The sequence below is a fragment of the Centruroides sculpturatus genome, unplaced genomic scaffold, assembly GCF_000671375.1.
Source record: "Centruroides sculpturatus isolate CEXI.00-Female unplaced genomic scaffold, Cexi_2.0 scaffold1453, whole genome shotgun sequence".
Classification (NCBI taxonomy): domain Eukaryota; kingdom Metazoa; phylum Arthropoda; class Arachnida; order Scorpiones; family Buthidae; genus Centruroides; species Centruroides sculpturatus.
In genome coordinates this window covers 18,150-34,116 of record NW_019385723.1, presented here as the reverse complement: position 1 = coordinate 34,116, position 15,967 = coordinate 18,150, and the positions used below count along the sequence as shown (strand labels likewise).

At 29.1% G+C, this 15,967-nt stretch overlaps 1 protein-coding gene across 2 annotated transcripts; it reads left to right on the top strand.

Annotated features, from left to right (window-relative positions):
* Positions 1–9,112: 9,112 nt before the first annotated feature.
* LOC111641541 (N-acylneuraminate-9-phosphatase-like) lies at positions 9,113–12,401 on the top strand. Of its 2 annotated transcripts, XM_023387715.1 has the most exons (3): positions 9,285–9,370; positions 10,497–10,552; positions 11,204–12,401. In XM_023387715.1, the coding sequence occupies exon 3, from the start codon at positions 11,339–11,341 to the stop codon at positions 11,924–11,926; it is 588 nt and encodes a 195-aa protein (XP_023243483.1). In that variant the 5' UTR covers positions 9,285–9,370; positions 10,497–10,552; positions 11,204–11,338; the 3' UTR covers positions 11,927–12,401. The 2 variants fall into 2 exon arrangements, with proteins under 2 accessions (XP_023243482.1, XP_023243483.1); XM_023387714.1 differs by lacking the exon at positions 10,497–10,552 and having other exon boundaries at positions 9,113–9,370.
* Positions 12,402–15,967: the final 3,566 nt, after the last annotated feature.

Below are 15,967 nucleotides of genomic sequence, written 5' to 3'. Positions count from 1 at the left end.
CCTGGGAAAGGAAGTGACTCTGGGGTGAAAGATGCGATCATCCCCCGGTAATTAAATTGAAAATTTTTTCGCTGGGATTTAAACCAATTTAACTTTCTAAAGACGAAAATTTTGAAGGAAAAAATTTTCGTCAAGTCCGGGCTCTCACACTAGACATTCGAGGAGTGGTTCTGTTAACCATATGGAAGATTAATTTTCATCAGGATCCTTATGATTTTTCTTAAAATTTTTTGGTCAGAATTTTGTTCCATACCTCAAACTGTCGATTTCATTTCAAATTTGGTCTGTTACGATAAACAAAATTAATATCTGACTGTATAGCTGAGATCTTTTCCGAAAGCTCTAATCCAGGGGTGTCCAACCCGCGGCCCGCGGGCCGCATGCGGCCCAAGGCAAGTTCCAATGCGGCCCAATAAACGTGTAAACAAAACCGACAAATTCTTTTATTTTTTTAATTATTTATTTATTTCAACGGCATAAACTAAAAAAAAATTCAAAGCTGTAAACTTTTATACATATTTTATTTTTGAGTGAAAAGGAAATATTTTCAAATACTTGAAGATGTGTGAATGACGAAGGAATACTAAATAAAGCTGAAGTTGTGACTCAAAGGATTATAGACCCAAATTTGAGAAAAGGAGAGAAAGACCAAAAGATAAAAAGTAGTGAGGAAGGTTGGAAAATTAATGGTGAATATTTGCATAATAGAAGGTCTATTTAACCTTTCTCACTACTTTTTATCTTTTGGCCTTTCTCTCCTTTTCTCAAATTTGGGTCTATAATCCTTTGAGTTCCAACTCCAGCATTATTTAGTATTCTTTCCAGCATTGAAAGATCATTGAAAGATTTGGCTACCCTTTTTTCAGTTTGGCGTAAAAATTATCATTTCGCGCATTGGCTACTTTCAGGGGTACATATTATTTATAAATATATTAGTCGAATAAAAATGCACTTTAAAATGGTGTTTCGTCATTTTTTATTAATTATAGACCTAAATAAAACAAACATTTGTGTTTTTCAAATAAATTTTTGTTTGTTTCCTTTATAATAAATGAATTTATTTATTTCTAAGTAAAAATTGGAAGGGTCTGTAGAAGTAATTTTTTAAAATATCCTTGTTCGTGATAAAGTTTTAATACTTATTACTACAATCTAGACATGTTAATCCTTAAATATACTTGTATATTTAAGGATTGGGTCACAAATATATTATATATACTTGTGGCCCAAAACTCCATGACTTCTTCCAATGTGGCCCAGAAGAACAAAAAGGTTGGACACCCCTGCTCTAATCCATCCAGTCATATGATATGAATTACTCTTGCATGTAATTGTCATCTATTTGATTCCAACTTGTAAGAATTTATCTCTAACTTTTATTTTTATTTAATACGATTGACTAGGCATAATAACTGCTTTAAAATACAATGTTTATAATGCCCTGCATTGCCCCATCAAAATTAAATCTGTATTAAAAGTTTGGCTATTTTGGGTCAACTCGAATCAATAGCGTTAATTCGGCCAGCTTCCAAATCCGGAAAGAGACCCTGTAATTTCTGAAATAATCACTAATACGATTCGAATAACGAATTCATTTATTTCTACTCAATGATTACTTATATAATAATTATTTAAATTTAAATTATCGCAATGTTGAGATGATGAAATTAGGTAGTGTTATGCTACGAAAAATGTGGCTCAAAATGATTTAGATGTGTGTAGAGAACAAACATACAGATATTCCACTTTATATGTACGAGGGGGAACCAAATAAACCGGAATTCTCTTCTGAATGGCGGGGTCCTTTTAGTACAAGATTTTTGGGTTTCAGTTGTATGTTAATAGATGAATAAAATAGCATCTATAAAATTATATGTTTAAGTAAAAAATACACCATTAAATACTAACAAAAAAAAAACTTTTATAAGTATAAAAAAAGGCGAACACTTCCTTAATAAAACGTTTGTTTTGACTCGTGCAGGAAGCAAAATTATATGGGTGGCTTTATCCGAATTTTTCTTTTCTTTTTTTTTAAATAAGTAAACGAGATTTCCATATTTCTGTTTATTAAAAAAAATCTGGAAAAATCTCTTTCCAGCATTTTAGTATTAGAAGCAGTGGAATGGCCTCTAAGTAAAGATCGAAGCCGCCGATATGATTTTAATGGCGAGGTCTGCAGTAGACTACGTGTTAGAAGAGAAGTAAAAAAGAAAAAGATATAATTTACCTCTGTCATAAAAGACGAGTTAAGAAGACACCATTTCTCTTTTGGTTTTTCCCAAACATTTTCAGTTTCCTGAATTTTTAAGAAAACAGATTTTAGTGTATATAATTACTAATATATATATTTAAAATCGATTTTGGTTCTCAAAAATTACTTTTTATAATAGATCAATTTGTATAGAACATACATAAATCATATTTTCTTTATAAAAAAAGAAAAGAAATTAAATTAACGAATTTTCAAAATCAAACTATTTTTAAATAACAACTTACAGATAAAATATAATAAATTCGATAAAATTTAAACATTTTTGTCGAAGTTGCATTCATAAACTTTATAAAAATTTGATTTTCACTAGAAATTGCATTGGAAATCCAAAACAATTTAAAATTTTCCCATTAGCTATAAAGCTAATTCACCGACTTTCAATTTCCTTTCACTTTTGTTTCAAAAAATTTTAAATATTAATTATTAATTTAATGATGTTTAGCGCATTTATAGTCTATTGTGATAGCAGAAAAATCTGTGTACGTCTACTGTACAGAATAATGCTTACAAATTCTGTACTCATGTATCATGTAGGACTATATTTTATACTAAGAGTTCCTAACCTGGTCGGAAACCCCTGGTATAGAACTTAATCGATATATCTGGGGTCATTTGGAGATGATGGATAAATTTAATTTTATTATATTTACAGATATAACGACATAAAACTAAATACAGATTTGAATTCTATCTCATATTTAATAAAAATGTATTATTAATTTCCATTTGACTTTTAATTTCGTCTTATTTTTCGTTTGTTCTTGTTTTGTATTAGAGTATTAAGGGGTAGGCGAATTAAATCTAACTTTGGAAACAGGTCGGCAAACAAAAAAATATTGAGAAGCCCATTTCTGTGCTGTACAGTACATGAGCAAGAAACAAATTCGAAGAATGGAAATAAATAATTTAAATCGTAGATAATAAATTCTTAAAAATATTATTTCTATTTTAAAAATATAATAAATAAAATTATTGATGTGAGAAGATAAAATTATCGATAAACAATGGCATTTAAGAAGGCTATCGAAGATTTCACTCCATTTCTAACATATTAAATTAAACTTTTGGGCTGCAATTTGAAAAAATTTTAGACCTATAAATTTTCACTGTCCTCCATCCGTCCATCTGTCTTTCCTTAATCTCGAGAACGGATTTAGGTAGATGAAATATGCGATGAGGTATGGGCAGGAGGACCCGATTAACAATATAAGAACTTCCAATGCAAACCGAAAATCACGTTATTTCAGTTGAAAAATTTTTCCCCGAAAGGTTTTAGATTAGATAGATAACCGGCACGACTCTATTGTTAAATGAAAAGTATGATGTACCGTACGAGGACAAGCCACTACTAATTTGAGGTGGAGAGCATATATTTTAAATTAAATAAATTAAAACTATGATTAAAAATTGCAGCCTGGCATTATGACAATGTCGTAATAAAATAATTGCTCGTTTCATTTTAAATTTAATTTGTCACGCTTCCTTTTATGAAAGATGAGTCACGTCTATAATAGATTCTGTAACAAAATTTTCTAAAAATTTTAGCTTAAAAAATTTTTATTCTCTAATTATTTTTATATTAAAAATTCAAGCGAATAATAATAATCAGGTCATAAATACTAAAAACTACAGAAAACACATACTCAAAGATACAACACTCACAAATGACACATGCAGAAAATGTCACATCATGCCAGAAACTATACAACACATTACAGTCGACCCCCCTATAACACTGTTGATAATTCCGTTTTATATGAATTCCACGTTGTACGAGTCACTTAGATTTTACAAATACGTGTGCCGGGCTGTGAACGGCTCACGTTCACAGCCCGTACCTAACACGATAATAAGATAATCTGATTAGGGTGTGTATCGTTTAAAAAATAGGGAGAATAAGGAGAGATCTGAAAATTCGAAACGTACAGTACAGTACATCTGTTCACAGAAAAATTGCAGCGCATTTTGTGTAATATTCTTAATTTTTTAATTAAAAAAAATCCGTTCCTACCTTAACATAGATTAACTGATTATTAACTGTAAGTTCTCACCAAAATATGCCGATTTAAACAATTACAATATTTATTACAGAAATGCTAATTTATTTTAACTAGGTGTGTTAAATTATTCGTACCAAAGTGTTCTGTACACGGTAAGATTCATTGTACTGCACCTGACACAATACAGTACAGTACAGTATGTAATACGGAATTTCACAAGCATTTGTTACAAATTATTCATTCAATTGTATTTTATGTATATTAAGAAAAACCCTTTATTTTTTGGTTACATTTTATTTTATAATATAATACAATTTTTAACTTTTTTTTTTTTTTAATAGACCATATTGGAAGGTCTCAAAAACGTAAATAGCTCGGATCCCTCTCCACATCCGAGAGGCCAACTATTAGCCTATTGATTAATTTGCTTTTAATAAAGAAAGGTATAGTCAATTTTAATTTAAACTATATTAAAATTAAATGCTTAAAATAAAGATTAAATATTTTTCTGATAAATATAGATAAAAATTTATATTTATTAATAATTTCTAAGTGATTCAACAAGCTTCCAAGTTCTGGGAAACATTAACAGTGCGAAGATCAAGAAAATAATGATGTGGTACTTAGCATCCAGTCTAAATATACCAGAATCTCAAGATTGTTTACACTGTCGCAATCATTAATTTATGACTACTGACGCGCTTATGACGAGTTTCGGTGATGTCACATCATTTACTTTTCACTTAGTCATATCTGTCGATGCTTACTTTACGTTATTTAAGAAAAATGGAAAACTTTAACCTGAAAAGCACTTCTTTAAGGATTGTTCACTCTTAATTGTGCGTGCGTATCTAATGATATCATTGCTCTCTTCGCACGATTTCGAAAACGACGAAACTATATTTATTTAAATTCGTTTAACTTAAAATAAAATTAANAAGAGAGTAGTGCTACTTAATTCCTCAAAAGCCTAAATAAATAGTATAAGGACTTGTAAAAAATGCATTATTGGATATCAACAATGATGTAAACACTGTATTTGCAAAATCAATAAGTAACAAGTAAAATGGAAAAAGAAAAGAAAAATTACGATAAAAATTTGCAATATTTACTTAAACAATACTGTAATGTAATAAAATAAAAATTAAGTCATTAAATATTATATAAATTAAATAAATAATATAGGCCTATATATATATTCTAAAATTTTAATATATATTTATTTATGTAGACTTCTCTCTGCATTCAATTACCAATCATTCAAGGTGCGAGCTTACTTGTTAGATGATTAGCATCAATACTAGGCTTTTCGGACTAATGGTATCATATAGTCTATTTAATATTATTAAGTATTTTGCACGCACATTATCCAAAGTTTAATCCATTAAACTTGAGATTAAGCTCAAATAAACTTTACATTAACATAAATTAACCCTATGTTACTATAATATTAATCAAAACTTAAGAATTTTAAGTTTTCTCTTTGTTTGAATATAACGTTTATAAAATTACCTTTACAAGAAAGAAAAAATTAATTGAATAAATATAGGCTATATTAGTATACAGTATATTTAGTATTATATAATCATATTAAAATTTTAATATTAATCAGTAAATAATTATCAGTAATTAATGTTAATATTATATATAATAATATCAATAATTCCCAATGTTGTATAAAATATTAGTTTGAATATTTTTTCAATATACCTGGTATAATGTGGAATTCTTAAAATTCTATTGCATGTTTATATTATAAACAATATAACTTAAAAATTCGTAAAAAGTATTTATGAGATAGGAACTAATATGCACTATCACTCAATCGCTGTATCTCAGTGTTTGTGTGTTTGTATTTCTCTCTCTTTCTTAGTAATATTATAAACATGTCATTGATTCTGAATCAATAAAAGATAAAGAACTACTGATATGTTGTCAATATTATGACTTTTCTTAATTTATTCTACAGCACGCACTTGGTATTTAATTAGTAGTCATTTAAAGTGGAGACTCGAATAATTAGTTTTAACACTAAGCTTTAGCCCAAAATACCAAGGCTAGACTTTAAACAAAAATCCTAATATAAATCGACTCCAAATTTCGATTAATATAATACTTGTCCAAAACTCAACAATTTTCTTGTGAAAAATTATTATTTTGTTTCAATATAAAACTCACTGAATTGATGAAAAAATATTATGCATGCCAATTAAAAATTTCTGCTCTAAATTTACATTTGAATTAAATGCAAAGAGAATTTTTAGTTTTTGTCCTTGAAAAATAACTTTTATTCACTTTTTTACGTGAAAAGTGCAGAATAATATTTATTCGGATCCTACACAAACTTTTAATAAATTATATAGAAGGACGTCGCATTTAAACGCAAAACATCTGGTTTCTAAACCAAGGTTGACTTTCTCAAGAACAAAAATACGCTCTTTGCATTAGTCTATAAAAACATTTTAAAATAAGTCGATAAATAGTCTTAAAATATTTTTTTCTTAATTTATTCTACAGCACGCACTTGGTATTTAATTAGTAGTCATTTAAAGTGGAGACTCGAATAATTAGTTTTAACACTAAGCTTTAGCCGAAAATACCAAGGCTAGACTTTAAACAAAAATCCCAATATAAATTGACTCCAAATTTCGATTAATATAATACTTGTCCAAAACTCAACAATTTTCTTGTGAAAAATTATTATTTTGTTTCAATATAAAATTGCCGTTACAATTGAAAGAAAATTAATTGAGTAAATTGGGCTTAATTTTTCTGAAACTAAGTACAGTAATACCTCGACTTACGCTACCCCGACTTACGCAAACCCGGAGTTACGCGATTTTCAAATCTCGTCGATTCGTTTTTGTTTCAGCGCCACGCAACCCTTGATTACTCACTTCCCCACATTATTGTTCAGCTTACATGTTCGTATGTGTCGCGCGGAATCGACACATAGCTACAATTTATTTTGTGTTATTTATTTCTATGTTTGTTATATCTACGGAGACTCGAGAGACTCTAATGTCATCCAAACGAAGTAGAAGCAATTTTTCTGCATCAAACAAGAAAAGAAAAACTTTATCTTTGGAATCTAAAGTTAACATTGAGTACAGTACGTTCGTAAAGTCGAACGAGTTAAACGAGAATGATGTCATCGTTATTCCTATTTCGTTAGACTTTTCGAACGATTCGTTACTAATGCGTTTAACTCGTTTGACTTTACGAACGTACCCATTATTAAAGACTTCGATACAAAAATAAAATTTGTGAATTGGCAAAGAAGTTTGATCTACCGGAATCGTCGGTCAGAACAATTATAAAAGGCAAAGAAAAAATTCTCGAAGCTGTGAAAAATGCTCAATCTTTAAATTCAAGCATCATTCGTAAACGTCACGGTATTATCGCTGAGATGGAAACAATGTTAAAATTATGGCGTGATAATCAAGTAAATGTGAAAAATTGTAAAATAATATAGGCCTAATTTGTTATACATATATATTATCTAAGATTTTATTAAACATTTTTTCTAAATTATTGTTTTCTTTAGTCTCCGGCCCCAATTAAAAATTAATTGTATGTATTTATATGCGAAATTATACCCCGACTTACGCGAATTCGACTTACGCGGTTACCGTTCGGTCCCACCTTCGCGTAAGTTCGGGGTATTACTGTATAGTACAAAGCATATCGTAAAGTTTTCATTTAGGATGTTGCATCGATTGCACTTTGACAAAATTTGCAGACTATCTAGAAGTTTTACTTTCAAACTATCAAGCTAGAGACTATATTAAATATTCGTACAAATAGGAGCTAAAGGACAAATAAGACTAACAAGTAAGATTTTTATCATTTCGATAAGTAGTTTCGTTGTCTATGACGTATGACTGTCTAAATTTCAAGGCTAATCATTTAACCCGTTGATATTATTGACAATTAGATAGTATAGAACGATGTTTTTAACGAGCGATAACAGACCGTGATCGATGACGAGCGGTTAAAAAAATGAAACGATTGTATTGTCTTTTACAAAGAACGTTCAACTTGGAAATGTTGGAGATGACGTCGACGTTTCCTTTTCTTTCAACATACGGTATTCATATAATTATTAAATATGCAAACGTGCTGGGAATTTAAACCGAACATGGGAAGATGACGTCTCTGGCACGGAAGGAAATGTTTACATTAAAGTGCGAAATTCTTTTGCTCATTTCCTTTAAGCTGTTACTCAGCAGAAATTTGACCCGAAGGTGTGTTCGTTTGATGATTTCCTAATTTCGACTAAGAGGATAAAAATCAATAACAAAAACATATTGTCTTATATCGAAATACTAACCTTCAAAATATATATATATTTAAATTCGTTTATAAACAAGACAATCTATATTCTAATCGAACTGAATTAAATATTAGTAAATTAGCACGTCTAAAATTTGAATCCCTATGATTAATTGTGCATTTTTCTCCATATTTACAGTGGTTCATTTATAAAAATATTCTAAACCATTGTTTAAATGATTAAAATTCTAAAATATAGTAAAGGAAAAATCAACCATACATCTTTTATAAATTGGTAAATTTTCCTTTCCTTTATTTTATTTTAAAATATTTTTTCCTATTTATTTTTATAAAAAATTTCAGATGCTAATACCTTATTTTATTTAAAAATAAATAAATATATTTATATAAATTTTAAAAAATGAAATTTTTATTGCGGTGTGCAACATTATAAATCAAACAACTTTAAAAAAAGAAAAAAAATTAATTTAAAATTACAGCAAAAATTTAAAGAAAAAAGAAGAATTTTTAAAAATATTAAAATTAGGTGTTACCAAAACGACGCTACGCGATTGGCTCCCCGTTTTAAATTAAAAGCGACCAATGAAGAGGTGAAATTCTGTTACCGTGGCAACGCTTGGATGACGTATAAGGCGAGCCGTGACGGAAAGACATCCAGTTGATCACCTGATTCCGTACTGTAAAGATGGAAGTTAGTTTCTGCACATCGAGAGAGAAATTGCAAGATATAACCGTCGTCCTTTTCGATTTAGATGGAACACTAATCGATACCAAAGGAGCCGATCGCGAAGCGTGCTATCAGGTAATTAACCATTGATTCTATAATAAATTACAGTAAATATAATTTAAAAATCTCTCTCTTTTCTCTCTCTCTCGCTTGTATATATGATAGGATAAATAATTTGCAAACTTTGCTACAATTGTGAGATAAATTACTCATTAAGCTTTTCGTTCTTCCTGTTTAAAAACATGTTTATGTCATGGCACGAAAGAAAAAAATAATAAATATAACAAGTAACAAAATCACTGTCTCTTGCAAACCTCGACACTAAATTAAGAAAATCTCACTGTTGCCAGCTGAAGTGCGATGTCCCTTCGTTTCGTTTCTAACATACGACGTCACAGTTGAGGAAACAGATTGGTCAACAGGTACTTAGAAAATCATATAAAATGGTTAAAAAAAAATCGACCGCAAATGCCCCGAGGTAATAAGAGAAGGTGGAGTACAGCTGTTAATATGGAAATTGCGATATTGACCTCCTTTCTTAAAGGTTATGTTTTGGACAAAAAACAAAAATTCCGCATATAGGTATGCTACTTCCGCCACCTGATTATTTGGCTGGTTGCCCGTACGAGCAGGCAATGGAATTATCTTTTGAAGCCGACACACTTTCTCGATACGTGTACGATTTTCCAAAACAGGTATGCGAGTTTAAAAAAAATAAAATAAAATAAAATAAAAAGCAGGTCATTTCGTTTGATTGATTAATATTCTATTGTAAAAGCCTAAGAGAAGAGCCGCTTGAACTTTTAACATTCTACTGGATCGATTGTGTTTATGGGATTTTTCTCTGTGACATATATTGTGCAAGGGGAACGCAATCAATTCCTTGAATCAACAACACAATTAAAAGATTACTTTGGGAATAAATATGGTTAGCTTTTACTTTAAGTGCAGGAACCTAATTAATCTCGTAAACATTCACTATACTGTATATATATATATCATATCATATACATGTTAACCTTACTATTTTCTAAATTGTTCCTTTTAATTTAGAAAATATCTAAATAAGAATTTATCCATTTTTATTACGTAATTTTACCGTAATATCGTGGATATAAAATTCTTAATATTATTTTCAATAGAATACCTTTAACCTTTAACCTTCGTTAACCGAAATTAGCTAATTTTGTCATTATTACAGTACTTTTATCCATCAATAGATGGCTGCACAGACCGATTTGGAAAAAGGTGATCCAGGTAATACATAGTTCAATTTTTGCACTATAACATATAAATATATATATATTTTTTTAATTTTTTTTCTCTATGAACACTACAAACACAATAGAAATTAAACATTTTTATAATTGTAAATACCGTTACATAATATCGAATTTAAATATTAAGCAATCAATGAAATGAATTTAGGTTTTTTTCCCTTCTTTTTCTTATTATTATGATTACTATTATTCAGTTTACTTTATAATTGACCGTCAATTTTTATTTTTAGTTTAACGTTAATGTAAACTTAAATACAATTTTATTTTCTATTCAATAAAAATAATTATTTTACACTAAATTTTTTTTGTGTTGCCGACAAATCAGATAAGATTTGAACTCAAAATAAACGAGTAATTTAATGATTTTCATTGTTTTTTTTGTGTAACCATTTATAATTAAGAGCAATTCAATTGCGTATGTGTATATAGGCCTATATATATAAATACACTTTATTGGAGTAATTTAATTTTTAAATCGTTGCTTTTATTTCTAACGAATTATCTATTTTATTTTGTTTCAGTGCGGTAGGGCTCTAAAGTTACAATTTAAAAGAAATTAAACCAAATTATAGACGATTTTTGCAAATTGGTATACTTTTACTTAAATTATTCTCTTGTTTTCTTTCAGGTCAGTCGTTATTTGGAAATTCAAGGCATTAAAAAGAACTTAGCTCGTGAAATCACAGACAAGTTTTACGATTACATAAGAGCTAGACCTCAGGATCCTGTTAAGAATAGATGGGACGTGGACACGTGGAGAACCATGATATGGGCCGAAGCTTTAGGTCCTAAATTGAAGCGTTACGCGGCTAATTGCTATAACATATGGAAACAAGATCGCTTGGAATACATTAATCTAACCGACGATGTCGTAAATATGTTAGTAGAGCTTAGAAACAGATACAAATTAGGTCTGATTACTAATGGACCATCGAACGCACAGTGGGAAAAAATAAAGCGTATAGAAGGACAAAAGTACTTTGATATTATTATTGTAAGTGACGATTGGGATGTAGAAAAACCCGATCCGGCTATCTTCGAAATTGCTTTCCGAAATCTCGACGTATCCCCCAAAGAATGCATTATGGTCGGGGACAAGCTATCGACTGATGTGGAGGGTGGAATCTGTGCCGGAGTAGGTGCTACTATCTGGTGTTCTACCAAAGATCCCTGGGATACGCCGGAACCGAAACCAGACTTTATCGTAGCGGATGTATCCGAAATTATGGACCTTCTGCCGAAAGTACGTCGTAAATCTTTAAGGTCGTCGAGAGGTAACCTTTTGTTTCCTTTATCGACCGATTCGGTGAAATTTGGTAACTCCTCGCCTCTATTAGGATGGAGAGGTTAAGTTTTCGAAGGAAAAAAATCGTTTACTTTTAGTTAGCTTTGTGCCCATGGCCTTCCAGATAATTTATTTAAGCACGTCCTAAAACAATTATTAGCCAGTGCCTCCTAAAAGTCTTCCAAAATAAAAGGATAGACTGTTGTTATTATTAATCATTCGAATTGGCCCTGTGATCGGTAAGCTATCGTAATTTTAAACGCGTAAATATGTAAAAGGGGACCAATAAAGCCGAAAACGGCATTGTCATTACCCCTTATATTATATGCGAAAAAAACCACTATATCTAGTCCACCTGTAATTATCGGAATGGACTATATATATATATTTATTGCTTACAAATGTATAGTGTATAAAATATTGTTGTATTTGTAAATGAATGTGGCTTGTTGCTTTAAACTTTCCACTGTAATTTTATTTTGTATCCTCCATTCATCAAATCAATAAAGAACATCTTTGGTATTTTGATATTTAACATAAAACTGTGTCATTTCCTTTATTTACCGAATAACAATTTCGGAATTCTGCAGAAGGCGCTAATGCTCGGAGGAATATATGCACACTGCATTTAAAAATGTAGGAAAACTGTTTTAATTCATTTATTTGCATAGACCAATCGTATAGGCCCGTGCAGGAAAGAGACTGTTGCAGCTTCCCGAATTATCGACCCACTAGTGAAGGTCATGGTCAAGGTTAAATATGACGTCAACATAAGTTAGTCGGATGTCAATAAAACTATTACTTGTAAGTGATAGAACTCATTATAACGGGAAGTCTAGAAATAAATCGTGCGTTAAAAATATAGCCCGTGCTCATTATGTAGCTTTTTAATTTTTAAATTGTTTGTAACACGAACATTCATGTGCAACCCGCGGTCCGCGAAATACTAATATGCGGTCTCTGGGCTCATGTGCCTACGAAGTTCCCTTGAGTCCCGAATCCAGAAAAGGTTGCTTGTCAATGATGTATAATGTTAATAGAAGCTTCGTGCAATAAGCTTATATTCTAAAAAACTGTTTACATTTTACTGGCATCATTCAATTATTTAATGCTTATTACTAATGCATAATGTTTACAAGCGTTAAAATTTTAAAAATATATATATTAAAATTTAAGTGTTTGTAATCCTAACGATCGTATCAATAAATGTTAAGTTTACGCAAGACCGGTATAAGGGTCCAACACCATCATACAAAATAGAAATAGCACCCTTCTCTAGAGTGGATTAAATATAACTTTCATTATAGAAATAAATATAAGCACATTAATACGTGCAACAAGCTCACGAGCTCACTGTGATAAATTTTCTTTCTTATAGGCTACCAATAATTTTGCTATCTTCTGTGCTCTTCTGTCTTGCTTACCACGTTCACTAGCTGCATATACAGTACGTGTATAAAATATAAACTATTAATTAAAATATTGTACTGCCAATTCACATATTATTTTATGACTTATTGTCATGCTACACTAAAAATTATCTAAATAATAATAATTTTAATTATATTGTTTCATCTATATTTATATTGCTTAAATGTCATTTATTCTCCTTACATGACTGTCACGAATTCGTTAAAAATCATTTCTTAAAAGAGGAAAAAATCTTCCTAATATTAATCATATGATTAGAAGCAGTTGTTAAAAATTTAAAAAAAATGGAAAATAAACTATATAAATATATTCTGTCTTATTTTGAAATACTGTTTTATAATATAACCATTCCAAATTAAAAAGTTTAATTTTTTACATTATTTATGCATGCTCATTATTTCAATACTTCAATTTTTAGAACGTATTCAAAATAACAAGAGAGTAGTGCTACTTAATTCCTCAAAAGCCTAAATAAATAGTATAAGGACTTGTAAAAAATGCATTATTGGATATCAACAATGATGTAAACACTGTATTTGCAAAATCAATAAGTAACAAGTAAAATGGAAAAAGAAAAGAAAAATTACGATAAAAATTTGCAATATTTACTTAAACAATACTGTAATGTAATAAAATAAAAATTAAGTCATTAAATATTATATAAATTAAATAAATAATATAGGCCTATATATATATATATGATAAAACCTCTAAACAACGGCCACTAACAAAAACATATAGAATGGCCGTTATTGAAAGGTGGTCATTATTTGAGGTTCGGCTGTATTAGCTTATCAAAAAATTTGCATTATTGAAAGAACTAGCCTACGAGTAGACCTATTAAACCGATGTTAAAAAAACCCTCTATGCAAAAATGTCCGGAAATCATCTGTATGTAAATTAGAACCTTTTATTATTATAATTTCTAATTATATAAATGACAAATTAATTTTTTCCGACGAATCACAAAGATTTAAAAGCTATTGGAAAATCAAAACGTTTATTTTATAAATCATAAAAATATGAGAGAATATTATACAAAGCATATTTCTTTGATTAACAGAGAAGATCAATATCTACTGTTGCATATCATCTGTAAAAGTAATTAACGGTTAATCCCACAAGAGCAGAGAATTAGAATTGATTCCTCTATTTCATCGGAAGATATTTATTCAAACACTAACATATATATTAAATACACTTGTTTAATTTAAATTTATAATCTTCGATCCGCTTCCGACTCTATCTTATTAATGAATTAATTTTATATTTTTTTAAAATATGATTTTCCTTTTTATTGATTTAAAACATTCCATTTAAAAAAGGATACAGACTTTTTAGCTTTACAAGTCAAAAATATAGCAGGTAAATTTAAATAAAGCGAGATAAAATAATGAAAATTTGAAATTTATAGAGAATTTGAATGCATAAATTCTTGTGGATTCGGGAATATGTAGAAAAGAGTTGCTTGACATTACAGAGAGAAAACAATATTTCCTGTACTGTATTTTGCTGTTGACCTCTTCTAAGTAAGCAAATCATCACAAATTGCATTTACAAAAACAAAAAATAGTAAATAGATTTTCTTGATTTTATCGATTATTCATGCAGCCACTAAAAATATAACCTATACACAAATAAACCATCAGTTATGTACTGTTTAATGCAATTTTCAGGGTAAAAGTTTAATTTTTAGGCGCGGAGTATGGATGTTTTTTTTTTGTTTACTTCTTGCATGCTGGATTCAAATCAAATTTTAAAAAATAGTAATAAAATAAATATAAATAAAGAAAGAACTAGGTTCAATGCTAATAATAAGAAAGTAGAATATTTAATCAGAAATATTTTTAGCTTTATAATATTCATCTAAATTTATAAACAGGATTTGAAATGTTTTAATTAGTGATTTAAATATTCCAAAATCTTTCCTGTTCGTATGGAAATATAGCTTTAAAATAAATATGTTTCTTGTAAATGAGAATTTTAAATAAAATTCTGTATTTTCGGATAATTTATTTATCAATTTAAAATGTTTATAACGATAATTTATCGCGGATCGAGTAAGTAATATTTAAAATAAAACAGATGAATATTTTAGGTGAAATTTTAAATAACAGAGGGCGTTTAAGTCGAAATATCAATTGTATTATGTATGAAATTAGTCACGTGTATTCGCTGATATTTTCCTGTTTAAATAACAGTACTTTTGTTTTATTTTAATTTAATTTTGGTTCCCTCTTTCGACGATTAAGAGAAAAATAACATGGAGGTTGTGGAATTACACAAACATCCCAATCTGATGAACAAATGCTGCGAATTACTGAATAGAGAATGGAAGAGAAGTGTCACTGCAAGGTCAAAATCCTTTTTTTAATATGAAATAAGACCGAGTCTGCAACATAAGTTCTATTTATAGACCGAAATATATTACTAAAACCTTTTGTAAGATTTCATTATATATTATTGAATTTTATATAACGATAACAATGTTTGTATATGCTATTTTTAATTGAAATAATGTTTTATAAGTCAGTGAAATCAATTTTTGAAATCTCTGCCTTTATTATTAGCAGCTAATTAACGTTTGAATGTAATGTTTCAATTCTGTAACTGATGTTATTTAGTTACCAATATATGCTAAAGTTTAATATGAGCATAAAATAAATCCTATTTATA